The sequence below is a fragment of the Aotus nancymaae genome, unplaced genomic scaffold (assembly GCF_030222135.1).
Source record: "Aotus nancymaae isolate 86718 unplaced genomic scaffold, 86718_ANA_hifiasm-v0.15.2.pri h1tg000021l, whole genome shotgun sequence".
NCBI lineage: Eukaryota > Metazoa > Chordata > Mammalia > Primates > Aotidae > Aotus > Aotus nancymaae.
In genome coordinates this window covers 1401262-1417321 of record NW_026988433.1, presented here as the reverse complement: position 1 = coordinate 1417321, position 16060 = coordinate 1401262, and the positions used below count along the sequence as shown (strand labels likewise).

At 48.4% G+C, this 16060-nt stretch overlaps 1 protein-coding gene and 1 pseudogene across 1 annotated transcript in view; both read left to right on the top strand.

Moving 5' to 3' along the window:
• The window catches only part of SFSWAP (splicing factor SWAP), a 97848-nt gene that overhangs the window by 58514 nt on the left and 23274 nt on the right, over positions 1 to 16060 (top strand). The window contains 2 exon segments of the mRNA XM_064379541.1: positions 2112 to 2342; positions 3449 to 3639. Of these exon segments, the coding sequence (XP_064235611.1) occupies positions 2112 to 2342; positions 3449 to 3639 (422 nt within the window).
• On the top strand, positions 13830 to 15245 carry LOC105705168 (casein kinase II subunit alpha'-like; annotated as a pseudogene).

The following is a 16060-nucleotide window of genomic DNA, read 5'->3' as shown; positions in this document are numbered from 1 at the left end:
ACATTACTCTTACTTGTTGATTGCATCTCTTTCTCATTTGGGGAGATGGTTTGGGAACACTGTTTTCAAATCGTTTTGTGGTATGTTTTAGTCTAGCCCCTTGTTAGTTTTGGTTTCTTGTTTCATTTTGTTTTTTTTTGTGTTGTTTTTTGACACGGAGTCTTACTCTGTCACCCAGGCTGGAGTGCAGTGGCATGATTTTGGCTCACTGCAACCTCTGCCTCCCAGGTTCAAGCGATTTTCCTGCCTCAGCCTCCCAAGTAGCTGGGACTACAAACACACACCACCAAACCCAGCTGATTTTTATATTTTTAGTAGCAGTGCGGTTTCATCATGTTGGCCAGGCTGGTCTCGAACTCCTGACCTCAGGTGATCCATCCACCTCAGCCTCCCAAGGTGCTGGGATTATAGGCGTGAGCCACCACACCTGACCAGTTGTTTTTTTTTTCTTACGGAAAATCTCAAACATGTAGAGAAACAGAGTATCACATAATGACTGCTCGTACCCCACACACATGCTCATCATCTGGCTTCAGCTGCCGGCCCTGGGGATGGCACTACCTTATGTGTCTCGGTCACTTTATTAAATGCCACTTGCAGAATATTCTGAAGTTAGTCCCCATCGTCATAGCACTTTTTCCATGAACACTTTAGTGTGTGTCTCTAAAAGTAAAGACTTTTAAAAGCATAACCACAATAAAATGGTTAATAATGCCTATCCTTACAAAACACATTTTCAGTTCCTTGTGTGTGTGTTTTAGGGGGGTTGTTATGAATGTAAATACACACTGCACAAGTAGGGGTGGCATTGCACAGATAATACCAGGCTCATTTTGCTGCTGCTTATTTTTACCTTATGAAATACCACTCTCCCGGCCTTGGCATCTTGGTGTGTGCCCGGTCACTCGAGGCGGTCATTGATGAAAAGTGGTTACATTTCAGGGGGTCTGGGCTGTCATATACTTAACTGTCTGCTTAACATCACCCATGGGTTTGGAGCTGTAAAATGCTAAAGCAGGGGGACCTCCTCCGGGGCCAGCCAGGTAGCCCCCGCTGTGCTCCAGCCGCAGCCTCACACACAGAATTTGCAGCCCTTCTAGAACCTGCCTTGTTTACCCAGAGCCCACTCCCTCTCAGTCACCTGGTTCTCAGTGCACTTAACGTCCCCTTCCGTGTGGGTTACTTGAATAGTCTTCATAAATAATAACTAATATTTTTGAAAATACCTACTTTATTGCAACCAATGAGCTCCTGCCAAGAGCCATTTATCACAGCATCTAAAAGAGGAAGGGACTCAGTGTTCATTGAGTCGGGGGTGGCGGGCAGGGGAGGTGATTTTTTTCTTTGGGGCCTCTGTATTTCTGTTAAATTTAACTGAATATTCTAGGAGGAGGGATTGCTCCTAAATTTTTGTTACGCTAGGTTTGAAATTTTCTTACAGGTAATGGTCTAACATAATGCCTGTCACAAGTAGGTAAAAATGTTTGCTGAATAAAGGCATGGATTCTGTCATTTTTGCTTCGTAAGAAAAGGTTATTTTATATAATGGGGAATTTTCCTGTTTATAGTGGAGTCACATCATATGCCTGCTGAAGCAAATTCAGATATATGCTGAGCCATGAACATTTTTTTAAAGAAAAATGACAATAATTGACCATTAAAAATTGCAGGTGACTGCGAGTGTCCCTGCCATGCAGTCCCCAGTGAGTGCGCTTCCCATAGCGTGGGCTGCCCTGCCTTGGGACACAGTTTAGGGGCTCGCCCCAGCCCCACACCTTGCAGTGCACACCTGCACAGGGTTGCTCTGATGGACAGGCACCCCCCACTGCTCCCTGCCACTGGACACGGTTTAGGGGCTCGCTCACCCCAGCCCCACACCGTGCAGTGCACACCTGCACAGTGCCACTCTGATGGCACAGGTGTCCCTCACTGCCCCTGCCACAGGACACGGTTTAGGGGCTCGCCGCAGACCCTGCATAAGATTTGGCTCCATGCTAGCTGTTCCCTTCCCACCAGCTAACGCTCAGGGGGTTAGCAGGGCCTGCGAAGATTTCCGCTCGGTGCTTCTTGTTACCTAAACATGTATCGTAATTTTCACCTTTCCTCAATAGCTTCATTTGCTCCAATAAGCTTTGCAATCAAGGCCAAAGAAAATGATCTGCTTCCCCTGGAAAAAAATCGTGTTAAGCTAGATGATGACAGTGATGATGATGAAGAAAGCAAAGAAGGCCAAGAAAGTTCTAGTAGTGCTGCAAACACTAACCCAGCAGTTGCCCCACCCTGTATAGTTGTTGAGGAGAAGAAGCCTCAACTTACCCAGGAGGAGCTAGAAGCAAAGCAAGGTTTGTTGATAGCTTTTAAACTTCTTGAAAGCAAGGAAATACATAAATATAAGATTTATCTGCTAAGCCAAAAATATGGAGACTGCCAACTAGAATCGGAAGGCTTTGGAAATCAGAACCATTTGGGAGTTGTGTAACATGTCTGAGATTTTGAAACATTCTCTGTTAGAGGAATGAGCTCTGCTCTTCACTGAGCCTCAAATGCAGTGCCATTGGCAGTTGGTTTTCATAGAAACTGAGCTGGCCGTCTTAACCCTAATGTGCCACCGCAGAATGCGTTTATGGAGGCTCACTTTGCGCTTGGCTGGCAGCCCAGGGTGAAAGGCTCAGCCTCTCTTTCCAGCTCAGGAACCAAACTACGAGATGCCCTTTTGTGAGGCTGCCTCCACGCAGAACCATCGGGCCCTGGAAGGTGGTGTGTACCCAGCTGGTTTTCAGGCTGCGGCTCGTCTTCATGGGCCACAGCGTGGCCACCACACCCGCCCCAGCTCTGCCAGCAGCATGGGGTCAGCATATAGTCTTCCTGTCCGACTCCAAAATAAGTTCTATTCTGCATTAAAGCACTCAAATAATGGTTGCTGCATTTGTGGTTGTTACCTGTTCTAACTGGTTTTCTGAAATTGCTTTTTCTGTATACACACATTCAGATCAAGCAACATTTAAAAGAGGCCATTTTTCAACCACAGTAACCTTACCATGAAGAACTTCCATTGTGTTCTCCCTAAGCAGACTTGTACTCATGCCTGTGCATCTCAGCCTGTCCTTACTGTGTGTAAACTAACCAACTGTCGGATCATTTGGAATAAAACACTTGATAGAGTGTTTATTGCCTGGTGTGAATATTTTGGATATACGTTGAGAGGTGTTCATTATTCCAGTTTTCATGAGTATAGCATCTCATCAACCTTCAAACTCTGAAAGTATAATGTCCAGAGAAGGGCACGTTATAAACTAATTCTCTCAAAATTTGATTTGTCCGACGTATGTACCTATTCAGAAATTTTAACTAACTACATTGTATGACGCTTTTGCAACCTGTGAAAAGTAAGATGAGGTAAAATGCATCTTGCTCTAAACTTCTCTTTTTTCTTTATTGATTCCTTAAGCAAAGCAAAAGCTGGAAGACCGCCTCGCAGCTGCTGCCCGGGAAAAGCTGGCCCAGGCGTCGAAGGAGTCAAAAGAGAAACAGCTTCAAGCAGAACGTAAAAGGAAAGCGGCTTTATTTTTACAGACCCTAAAAAATCCTCTGCCGGAAACAGAAGCTGGGAAAATTGAGGAGAGTCCTTTGAGCGTAGAGGTATGTTAAAGAAGTTCTGAGTTGGTATTTGCGGGGCTGCATGGTGGATAGAAGCAGGTGAGGGTGTGCCTCCCTCCAGCTGCCCTAGTCTCTGGCCTGAGTGAGGGCTATGAACCTCCAGCTCTTCCTTCCTACATGGAGTGACCAGCTTTTGCTTTATCTTTATGGCTGTGAGTCTAAGAATTTGACAACAGTTCCCCTGTAAGCGCACTTGTTCACGTAAACACCAAATACTGCCTGCGATTTCAGATGGGCCTCTGCTTCACAGCTGCCTTTATGGGGCTGGCAGGAGGGCTCAGGGAGTGCCTCCCATGCGTCCTGCTGGGGAAGTGCAGACACGCTTCACTGGAGCCCTGCCTCCGCGGGAGCACCAGTATTGAGCTCACACTTAAGGCAGAAATTCTTTTGCCAAGGTCTGTATCAATAGTAGCAGCACTTTAATTAAAGAGAAAAAGGAAGAGGGATACTCCAGGAGTAGGTAGCTCCTCCTCTGGTGTGAACAGAATATGGTCTTACATGGGGGTTATCATGTGGCTGCCTTACAAGTCTCCTGCACCAGAGGCCTCAGGCTAGAGGCCTTCAGGAGACGCTGGCTCTGGTGCCAAGGGGATTGCTCGTGTTGGTGCCCGAGACCAGAGGCCTTCAGGAGGCACTGGTCCCTTCAGCAGTGCAGCAATTAGTCACATTCAGTGAAAACTCTGCTTTTTCTTTAGTCACATCATTTTCAAATCTTTTAAGTTGTATTGTAGATTCTTTGTAGCAGTTTTGTCTCTGAATTTTATTTTGTATTTAAACTGTACTTCAAGAATATCTAAGAATATACTTGAAGAATCAAAGAGATTATTTGGGGAGTTCAGGAGCATTTTGGAGACATAACTCTTTTAAAGTAAGAAAAATTAATAGAGTAGGACACATCCTTTTAGGATTAAAGAAGGATTGTCTTTGTATCAATTAACTATGGCAAAACTGAGCATTGTAGTGGCTAGTCCTGTCGTTGTAGTTGAATTAAAAGCTGACTTAATATTTGAACTATAATACTAGAATGGGTTTAGATCTGCAATTAGACAATAGCTTAAAAAGTTACGGTTTTTAGCCAGGCGCGGTGGCGCATGCCTGTAATCCCAACCACTTGGCAGGCTGCTGCAGGAGAATTGCTTGAACCCAGGAGGCAGAGATTGCGGTGAGCCTAGATTGCGCCATTGCACTCCAGCCTGAACAACAGAGTGAGACTGCGTCTCAAAAAAAAAAACTGTGTGGCCAGGCGCGGTGGCTCACACCTGTAATCCCAGCACTTTGGGAGGCCAAGGTGGGTGGATCATGAGGTCAAGAGATCGAGACCATCCTGGCCAACATGGTGAAACCCCATCTCTACTAAAAGTACAAAAAATTAGCCGGGCGTGGTGGTGCGTGCCTGTAGTCCCAGCTACTCGGGAGGCTGAGGCAGGAGAATTGCTTGAAACCGGAAAACGGAAGTTGCAGTGAGCCGGGATCGCGCCGCTGTACTCCAGCCTGGCGACAGAGCGAGACTCTGTCTCAAAAAAAAAAAAAAGACGTGGTTTTATGTTATTTTAAGAGCAGCTTAAAAATCATTTTATAAAATTTCAACCTAATCTCTCTCTTTAAAAAAAAATGAATGAACACAGGAACGGAAAACCAAACACCGCTTGTTCTCGCTTATAAGTGAGAGCTAAACACTGAGTACACATGGTCACAGAGAAGGGAACGACAGTCACCAGGGCCTAATGGAGGGTGGAGGGCGGGAGGAGGAGGAGAATGAAGATCAAAAATCTGCCTGTCAGCTACTCTGCTCACTGCCTGGTGATTAAGTAAGTAAAAGTTGGAAAGAATTAAAAAAGTAGTAACTCCAGGAATTTTGCTTTTTGAAAAGTTTTAAACCTTCAAAAAATGTGAAAGAATGGTAAGATGACCCCAGTGCCCCAGGCGAGCGTGTGCATGTGCTCCACGTTGACCCACGCCTGCGCGCCTTCCCTGAAAGTCGTTTGCAGACGTTGGTGACCGCTCTGCCCTGGATACCGTGGCTGCATTTCCCACACAGGGCCCTCTCCTGGGAAGCACGGTGCCACACGCAGACTGCCCACTGACGTACGTCACCTTCCCTGCAGGCCGCAGCCACATTGCTCCAAGTGGCCCTAAATGTCCTTTGTAGCTGTTTTTTTCTCATAATACAGAATGAGCTTTTCACTTTAATTATATTGATGTTTCTAAGAGTCCAGGGCCATTATTCAAAACTGATTCTCTGCTTGAAGTCACTTGGCTTATTTTTCTTTGGAAAACAACATTCTGAGCTCAGACTTTTCAAATGATGCTAAAGGCTGAATCAGCTCTCTTCTGTTGCGGGTCAGTCTGAAATCCTCTCCCATCTGGCAGGAGGCCTCAGAAGTAATAGCTGATGAGCAAGGAGGGGAGAATTAGATAAGAGTAGCAGAGAAGGCGAGCTTATGTGAGACCCTGTCAAGTCCCCGAGTGCCACAGGTGGGCTCCTGCCCCTGATTCCTGAGTGTTCGGGACACTTGCTGTGGCCTCAGCTCCACAGGTCAGTGGCACCCAGTCCTCTGAGCCATTCAATGTGCCAGTCCCGGAAGGTGGGAATGCCCAGCAGCCCTCCGGACACCATCTCACAGCCTTTCCATAGCTCTTCAGAGTTGGGGCCACCTCCTGGCTCCTCACTTCAGCCAGTTATGGCAAAAGCAAGAAGAATCTGTGGTCATTCCTTAGCATGTGTGTGTGTGCGTGCGTGTGTGTGTAATGGAGCCTTGCTCTGTTTCCCAGGCTAGAATGCAGTGGTGCGATCTTGGTTCACTGCAACCTCTGCCTCCCAGATTCAAGCAATTCTTTTGCCTCAGCCTCCTGAGTAGCTGGGACCACAGGTGCATGCCACCACGCCCACCTCTGCCTCCCAGATTCAAGCAATTCTTTTGCCTCAGCCTCCTGAGTAGCTGGGACCACAGGTGCATGCCACCACGCCCAGCTAATTTTTGTATTTTTAGTAGAGACAGGGTTTCACCACGTTGGCCAGGCTGGTCTCAATCTCCTGACCTGATCCACCCGCCTCAGCCTCCCAAAGTGCTGGGATTACAGGCGTGAGCCACTGCACCTCGCTATTCCTCAGCTTTAATAGGATTTCTTGGCTGGGCACCATGGCTCATGCCTGTAATCCCAGCACTTTGGGAGGCCAAGGTGGGTGGATTGCCTGAGGTTAGGAGTTCAAGACCAGCCTGGCCAACATGGTGAAACGTCATCTCTACTAAAAATGCAAAAAATTAGTGGGGCGTGGTGACATATGCCTATAATCCCAGCTACTTAGGAGGCTGAGGCAGGAGAATCTCTTGAACACAGAAATGAGTAATCACTGGGGTGCTCTCCCTGGATGTCTGTGTGTATGTGCAGGTTAAGCTACCACGCCATCACACCAAAAATGTAATGGTTGTAGCAGATGGTGATAAATGTCTTTAATTGCTTCTGAAACAAAAATACTTGTAATTAAGTTGGCAATTGTCATAAATAAGGTTCAAACTTGAAAATATTTTTAGCCTGAAACAGCTTCTGGGGACAGGTTACCCTTGACTTTACTAGGTAGGTATTCTAGCGTATACTTCCCTCACTGCTATGGAGACACTCAACCCAACCATGTAGCTGTAAAATTCTCGGAGTCCAGGAGGACTTGAAGTGAGATCACATTTGGCCGCCTCACACCCTGGGTGAGGAAGCTTGTGTGTCCGACAGCACGCCGGCCCCAGGAGGCTCATGCCCCCGCCACCGGCCCAGGTCTGTCGGGGCCGTGGCCAGCTCAGGCTGGCTCTGCGGGGAGAAACCACAAGCAGGGTGGCATGAGGACAGTCCCCCGTACAAGACCTGGCGTCACACGGCAGGAATTTTACTGTCATCTTCCAGTTAGCTGGGAACAGCCACGGTGCAGCTGATGGCCTGAAGGACACTGGCTTTTCTGTCTTTACGTTGCGTTTTATAAAAGTGATGTATACATATGATACGCATGATTTTTAAAGTGCAAATGCTAGAGAAAGATACAAAACAAAGAGGAAAGGTCCTCTACTTCTTGTGTATTTTTTTTAATTCCTGTGGAAATGGCAATTTTTAAAATTCCTCTGAATTCTCTCCCTGATGTATATTTTGGGTTTTTAACAGGAAGGTTACTATTTTACCTTTTTTAACTGTACGACTTATGCTGGCATCAAATATATTTTCACTGTGCAGCCATGACCAGAATGTTTATCTTCCACCAGCAAAACTCTACAGCCATTCAGCAGTACCTCCCGCTCGCCCCGCCCGCCAGCCCTGGCACCACCGGCTTTCCGTCTCTGTGACCTGGACTCGGGACCGCGCATGCGTGGGATTCTGCAGGGTCTGTGCTTCACCTAGCACAGTGTCCTCTGGGTCCAGCCACTCAGTAGTCGCGTCGGGCCCCCTTCCATTTTCGGCTGAATGAGATCAGTCATGTGCATCCACCCCATTTGCTTCCTGAGTATCCCTGAGTGGAAAAAATATGATTCACGTGTGTAGAGATGTGAACCCTCACAATGATGGGATCATAGCCTACGTCTTTTTCTGACACCGTGCCTTTTTCCGTTACAGTGGAGATCCTTCTGTTCTCAGTGCTTACAGCGGTGTTGGGTGTGTTCCAGGCACTCGGTAGATACTTACAGTGGTGTTGGGTGTGTTCCAGGCACTCGGTAGATACTTACAGCGGTGTTGGGTGTGTTCCAGGCACTCGGTAGATACTTACAGTGGTGTTGGGTGTGTTCCAGGCACTCGGTAGATACTTACAGTGGTGTTGGGTGTGTTCCAGGCACTCGGTAGATACTTACAGTGGTGTTGGGTGTGTTCCAGGCACTCGGTAGATACTTACAGTGGTGTTGGGTGTGTTCCAGGCACTCGGTAGATACTTACAGTGGTGTTGGGTGTGTTCCAGGCACTCGGTAGATACTTACTGGCTGAACGGCTGCAAGTAGTTTACCTGTAAATCCCCCCACCGCGTGAGCTGCGTCTCGGGTCTGTCTTTGTGAACGGTGCCGCTTTCACCTGATCAGTGTCCTGTGTCTTATGGACTCCAGCGAGTGCACCCATGGGGGAAATTCTCACCATGGAATTGCTTTTTTAATTTGAGATACTGCCAAACTGACCTCTGAAGGGATCGTAGCAGTCTTATTGCCCCCACGGGCGTGAGAACTGTTTCTGCATGCCCCTGTCGGCGTTGGTTACCGTCAGCCTTTCGGTGGGAAAACAGCTTTAACTTTCGTATTCAGTGGTAAGTGATTCTGAGTCACTTGGCTAATGTTTCTCAGCATTGTCTGCTGCCTTCGGAGCTGGCTGTCCCTTAGCCAGGCCCGTGTTTCTTCTGGTTATCTTTGTCTGCATGGCTTCGTGTTAGCTGTTTGTCATCAGTGCCACAAACGTTTTTTCCCCTGGTATGCATTTGACCTGCCGCACTGGGAATTTATTTCAGTTTGAGGAGCATGTCGCTACGTGCGACACGTCCAGTAAGTCGTACGTCTCCCCAGTGACTCACAGAGCCTTCTTTACGATGTGCTCGATTCGCGTTTGTACTCAGTCTTTCTGCGCTCACGTCCGTGTTCAGCCCCGTTGATCGTGAGGAGAGGTGATTGTACATATTCAGTACAGCGGCACGTGATGTCCTGAAGTGTGCCTGTTGGCGTGGAAAGATAGTGGCAGTACCCTAAATGTTTCAGGTGGTTTATAAAATGTATAAAAGCGTATGCAAAAATAGTGCATATAAACCCGCATGTGAGACGTGAGAGTTCCCTTGACCCCTTCTCAGGACTCGCAAAGCGGATGGCTCATTACTCGGACACCACTCAATCCCTTATGAGAGGGAGCGCACGAGCGGCCAGGTGCGGGAAGCAGAGCAAAGGAATGCTGGAGCCGGCCGGTCGCTCCTCCCTGGTGGGAGCAGGCTCTGTGCGGGCCTCAAAGCAGCATCCAAGCATGTTCCAGTGCTGTCTAGCTCTGCCGTCCAGGAAGGGGTGTCTGTGACCCCCGGAGCCCCGGAAGGCATGTCACAATCAGTGCTGAATGTCAGCTCAGTGGAGGGCCAGGGTGACAGTCTTTACATCCTGCCCTCTTGGTACCTGAGTGCCTGTCCGGCGTCCAGGAAGAATCAGGTCACACAAATTAAAGGATGGTGAATGTGGAGGACTTTCGAGCAGTGTAAGTGGCTCTCAGCAGGAAGAGAAGCTGGAAAGCGGGTACAGGGGGAAGATAATTTCTGTGTGTGTATCCCCTGAGTCTGGGGTCTGGGGTTCTTACAGGACAGAGAGCGGGGCTGGCAACAGTCGGCGTGAAAACAGGGATAGTTCTCACTGTGGGCCGTGGGTCCAGGCTGCAGTGTACAGGGATAGTTCTCACTGTGGGCCGTGGGTCCAGGCTGCAGTGTACAGGGATAGTTCTCACTGTGGGCTGTGGGTCCAGGCTGCAGTGTACAGGGATAGTTCTCACTGTGGGCTGTGGGTCCAGGCTGCAGTGTGCAGGGATAGTTCTCACTGTGGGCCGTGGGTCCAGGCTGCAGTGTACAGGGATAGTTCTCACTGTGGGCCGTGGGTCCAGGCTGCAGTGTGCAGGGATAGTTCTCACTGTGGGCCGTGGGTCCAGGCTGCAGTGTGCAGGGATAGTTCTCACTGTGGGCCGTGGGTCCAGGCTGCAGTGTGCAGGGATAGTTCTCACTGTGGGCCGTGGGTCCAGGCTGCAGTGTGCAGGGATAGTTCTCACTGTGGGCCGTGGGTCCAGGCTGCAGTGTGCAGGGATAGTTCTCACTGTGGGCCGTGGGTCCAGGCTGCAGTGTGCAGGGATAGTTCTCACTGTGGGCCGTGGGTCCAGGCTGCAGTGTGCAGGGATAGTTCTCACTGTGGGCCGTGGGTCCAGGCTGCAGTGTGAGCCCTCGTCAGTGTTCCCCTGCCTCCTGTCCGTATCACATACATACTCTCTTCATTCCTCGTGAATGTCTTCACTGAACCCCTTACAGTCATTTACATAGTAGCAACAAACTGCGGGATGATTTCTTAGATTCCACCGAGTTTTTCTTCTTCTTTTTGAGAGAGCCTCACTCTGTGGCCCAGGCTGGAGTGCAGTGGTACCGTCACAGCTCACAGCAGCCTTGACCTCCCGGGCTCAAGAGTCCTCCTACCTCAGCCTCCATAGTAGCTGGGACTTGCATGTACTTGCCACCACACCCAGCTAAATATTTTTGTATTTTTGGTAGAGATGAAGTTTTGCTGTATTGCCCAGACTGCTCTTGAACTCCTGGCCTCAAACAGTTATCCCACCTTGGCCTCCCAAGATGCTGGGGTGACGGGCGTGAGCCACTGCATCCAGCCCACAAATTTTTTCAAGTTACTGATCCTGCCAAGTTTACAATTCCAACAAAAGTGTGAAAAGGAGATAGGAACAGAAAACAGCCAGTGTTTGCTGAATCTCTGTGCTGTGTGAGGTGCTGAGGACAGCCCAGCCGGGAGGAGAGCGGTGGCTCTGGGACCTGGGGCTTAGGCGGGGCCTTGAGGAGCTTACAGAATAGTGAGGGCCCATGGGGGCCAAAGACCCACAAGTGGTAAAGGACAGGTGGGCCCATTCGGGAAGACGTGTTCTCAGGCAGGACGGGAATGACAGTGGGAGGCCAGTTGTGGAGAGCCTGGGACGCCAGAATAAGTGAGCACGAGAGACCCACAGGACGAGAGCAGCATTTCCACTGAAAGGGCGTGGCTGCTGCTGCTGGGGGGCTGGGGCAGAGGGGAGGCAGGGGTTGGGGGCGCACCTGGGCAGGACTGGGTAGGGCGGCGGAAATAGGAAGCGGTGGGGCTGGTGAAGGGGTGGAGAGCGCCACCGTGGTGTTCACCATCCATCCGTGGGATTGGCCCATTTCATCGTTAATGTAGTGCCCTCCACAAATAAGATTTCTTTTATTTTTCAAATACAATCAGATATAAAGTCGGTCTGCTTTTGAGCAATTCGTTTTGCCACAGCAGGAAATAATCGTTGCTGGTTCATGTGCTGCTTTGTTGCCACACACTTCACTGTGATAAAGGAGGACTGATCAGTGTTGTCTTCAGCATTAGGGAAGTGGTGGGCGGTAAGCTTGTAATGCTCTCATAAACGGAAGCTCTTTGCTTTTTCCCAGGCTCTGCCTTAACCACCATGTCTGCCCCCATGCTCAGACATGACTTCAGTTTTGATCATTTTTGCTGGAATGTTAAAATTGCATCTCAAAGGCAGCTGTGGTTCCTGGGAAGCTGTGTTTGGCATCAGTGCGTGTACACTTTTAGCACTTTAAGCTGAAAAAAGCAGTAATGCCAACATAATGAACCATCTTAATTCAGCCTGGCAGAGGCCACAGCACTTCCAGTTTTCACCTTTATGGTGAAGGATGGTCATGTTGTTGGAATAAATAGACCTGGACTTGATTACAAGTGACATTTGAAAGTGTCAATTCACATTGTCCCCTTGCTTCAAAATGGAGCCCGGAACTTTAACCACAGTGGTAAGATAAGCGTTATTAATGACAGGCGTTAGTTAGGATAAAGGCAAAAAAAAAGATAAATCATCAAGTTGACAGTAGAAATACGAATAGAAACTCAGCTGCTGAGCTGCCTCCGCGCACTCCTGTTGCTCCTGACCGTGCCTCAGGCGGCGTCTCACACCCGTTTGGTTTCGTCTTTCAGGGACCTTTGCCGGTGACCGGCTTTTCCATCTCCCTCTGTTTTGATGCAGCGTGTTATCAATCACACACCAAATTAGTGCAGTGATTTTGTGAGCATGGAAAGAATAAACGAGGGGAGTTCTTCACCAGAAAATGACAGCAGTGACGCGTTTCCTTCTCGCCACAGAAAAGACTCCTTACTCCGGGTGGAGTGTGTGTCTCCGCCCTCCCTGTCCTGATCTTTCTCTTTGTTTTCCTGGGGAAATCCCAGGCCTTGTTTCAGAAAGGACCTGCAGCAGCTCTGATGTCCCCGAACACTCACAGGTGCCTGTGCTGAGGTTCCCAGTGGCGTCTTTCCTCCCCGGGGCCAGCTTGCTTTCTGCGCAGCGTGTCCTTCTGACTTAGAGTCTATGGATATTGGGATTTTTTAGTGCCTCTGCCGATTTCTCTGCTGCCTGCCCAGAGCTCGCCTCAGAGGGTGTGCTCAGCTCACAGACCTGTGTTCTTTGCTCTTTGCAGAATGGAAGCCTCTCCCTTTCGGTGTGTGTGGGAGAGTCCATAGCTAGGATGCTGAACCTCTACAGTTGTAAAGCTTACTACCTTTTATTTATTGTATTTTTAACTTAAAGGATCATTTAGCATTGCTTATGGGCAAATCTTGACTAATGCCAGAGTGGAATACGTGTTCTTAGATACAGAGCTTGATTTCTCATCCGATGTTTGTGTGTTAGAATTACGTTAGCAGGCTGGGCGTGATCACTCATCCCTGTAATCCCAGCTACTTGGGAGTCTGAGGCGGGAGAATCACTTGAACCCAGGAGGCAGAGGTTGTGGTGGAGATCACGCCATTGCACTCCAGCCTGGGCAACAAGGGTGAAACTCTGCCTCAAAAAATATATATATATTACGTTAGCAATAAAATATTGTAGCTGGGCTCAGTGGTTCACACCCGTAATCTCTGCATTTTGGGAGGCTGAGGTACGCAGATCACTTGAGGCCAGGAGTTTGAGACCAGCCTGGCCAACGTAGCAAAACCCTTTCTCTACTAAAAGTACAAAAAAATTAGCTGGGCATGGTGGCACACGCCTGTCATCACAGCTACTCAGGAGGCTGAGGCACAAAAATCACTTGAGGCCAGGAGGCTGAGGTTGCAGTGAGCTGAGATCACACCACTGCGCTCCACCCCAAGTGACAGAGCAAGACATCACAGCAAAACAAAAAATATTTTAAAAGTTTGACCTGAAAAATATTGTTACACTTGCAGAATTTTAAATAAGAAAGACCTTTTCGATAAGAACTGTCCCACAGTAAAACAGATTTTTTTGCCAAAATGTCCCTGGAGATAATTTAGGCAGAGGCTTAAAGATGAACTTGGCCACTTCTTCTCCGCTGCACCGCTGCCGCCGCCGCCGCCGCCTCCACCTCCTCCGCATGCCACCGCCTCTGCCCGCCGCACCTCTGCCGCCGCCACCCTCTGCGCCCCACACCGCCCCCGGTCCCACCTGCCATGCCCGGCCCGGCCACGGGCAGCAGGGCCCAGGTCTACGCCGAGGTGAACAACCTGAGGAGCCGCGAGTACTGGGACTGCGAGTCTCAGGTCCCGATCTGGGGCAATCAAGATGATCACCAACTGGTTCGAAAACTGGGTCGGGGAAAATATAGTGAAGTATTTGAGGCCATTAACATCACCAACAATGAGAGAGTGGTTGTAAAAATCCTCAAGCCAGTGAAGAAAAAGAAGATAAAACGAGGGGTTAAGATTCTGGAGAACCTTCGTGGTGGAAAAATATCATTAAGCTGATTGACACTGTAAAGGATCCTGTGTCAAAGACACCAGCTTTGGTATTTGACTATATCAGTAATACAGATTTTAAGCAACTCTACCAGATCCTGACAGACTTTGATACCCGGTTTTATATGTATGAACTACTTAAAGCTCTGGATTCCTGCCACAGCAAGGGAATCACGCACAGGGATGTGAAACCTCACAATGTCATGATAGATCACCAACAGAAAAAGCTGTGACTGATAGATGGGGGTCTGGCAGAATTCTGTCATCCTGCTCAGGAGTACAATGTTCGTGTAGCCTCAAGGTACTTCAAGGGACCAGAACTCCTTGTGGACTCTCAGATGTATGATTATAGCTTGGACATGTGGCGTTTGGGCTGCATGTTGGTGAGCATCACCTTTCGAAGGGAACCCTTCTTCCATGGACAGGACAACTGTGACCAGCTTGTTCGCATTGCCAAGGTTCTGGGTACAGAGGAGCTGTGTGGGTATCTGAAGAAGTATCACATAGACCTAGATCCACACTTCAACGGTATCCTGGGACAACATTCAAGGAGACGCTGGGAAAACTTTATCCATAGTGAGAACAGACATCTTGTCAGCCCTGAGGCACTAGATCTTCTGGACAAACTTCTGCGATACGACCATCAACAGAGACTGACTGCCAAAGAGGCCATGGAGCACCCTTACTTCTACCCTGTGGTGAAAGAGCAGTCCCAGCCTGGTGCAGACAATGCTGTGCTTTCCAGTGGTCTCACGGCAGCACCGTGAAGACTGCAAAGCGATGGGTAATGCAGCATTGATGCTCGCCGATAAAACCAACCAACCAAACACAAACCTTGAAGGAAAACTACAGTGTGATAAAAAGAAATTCTCATCATTCCTTCTAAATGCAAAGAAGAGTAAAGACCTGAAAGTCTGTCAAAAAGCAAGAAAGAAATTCCCCAGTGCTCATCTCCAGGGAGCTGTCACTGCGGCAGCATGGGATACACCTAGTTCAGGATCTAAAGGAGCTCTGCCTCTGGAATGCATGGAGACAGAGACTGGGAGTTGTACGTTTGCCTTTGTTTAACGGGGCACCACTGTGGAATTAACCCATTCAGTCAACAAGCTCTGCATGTCTGACTTCCTATCTATGCCATTGTGTCTGAGTGTCTGACTTCCTGTCTGTTCCATTGTGTCTGAGTGTCTGACTTCCTGTCTGTTCCATTGTGTCTGAGTGTCTGACTTCCTGTCTGTTCCATTGTGTCTGAGTGTCTGACTTCCTGTCTGTTCCATTGTGTCTGAGTGTCTGACTTCCTGTCTGTTCCATTATGGTCTGGGTTTCCTTTAGTGAAATTCAGGCTCAAGTTTTAGCGAAATGTCAGCAGTCTATACTGACACACCAGCCTCATTTGTGAAAACGAGATATTAAAACAGTGACAGTATTTTTTTAAGCTCTTTACAAATTCATGTTTTATGTATTTTTTATGACATGAGCTCTCCAGGAAAGGCACCTCATCCGCGCAGTTTTCCTCCAGGTGGATTCATTTGGGAGCAGACTGCAGTCACTTTCACAACAGTCCTCTTTGATGTCGGGAGGGATCATGAAACCTTGCAATGCCATGAACTGGTCCATCGGTGTCATCAAAAGTTCCATGCTAAGTGCACAACTTGGAGCTCACTATAAGCTTTGTTGATTTGCGTAACCATGAAATCTTGTTGCTGTTTTTCTGTTGCTTTTTCTTTTTTTTGGCAGCCTCATAAGGAGAACTTCACCACTGCCCAGCACATCCCTGTGTGTGCACCTTTTTTAATGCACGTCTCTGAAACAGAGACCTTTTTGTTCACAACCATAACTAAAGCTGGAAAGTCAGTCTTCAGGCAAGGTGAGAGAGGAAAACATCCCATTAGAATTTTTTCACAAAAGACCGAAAAAAGTAACTTTCTCCCACTTCCTTTTATCCCTAT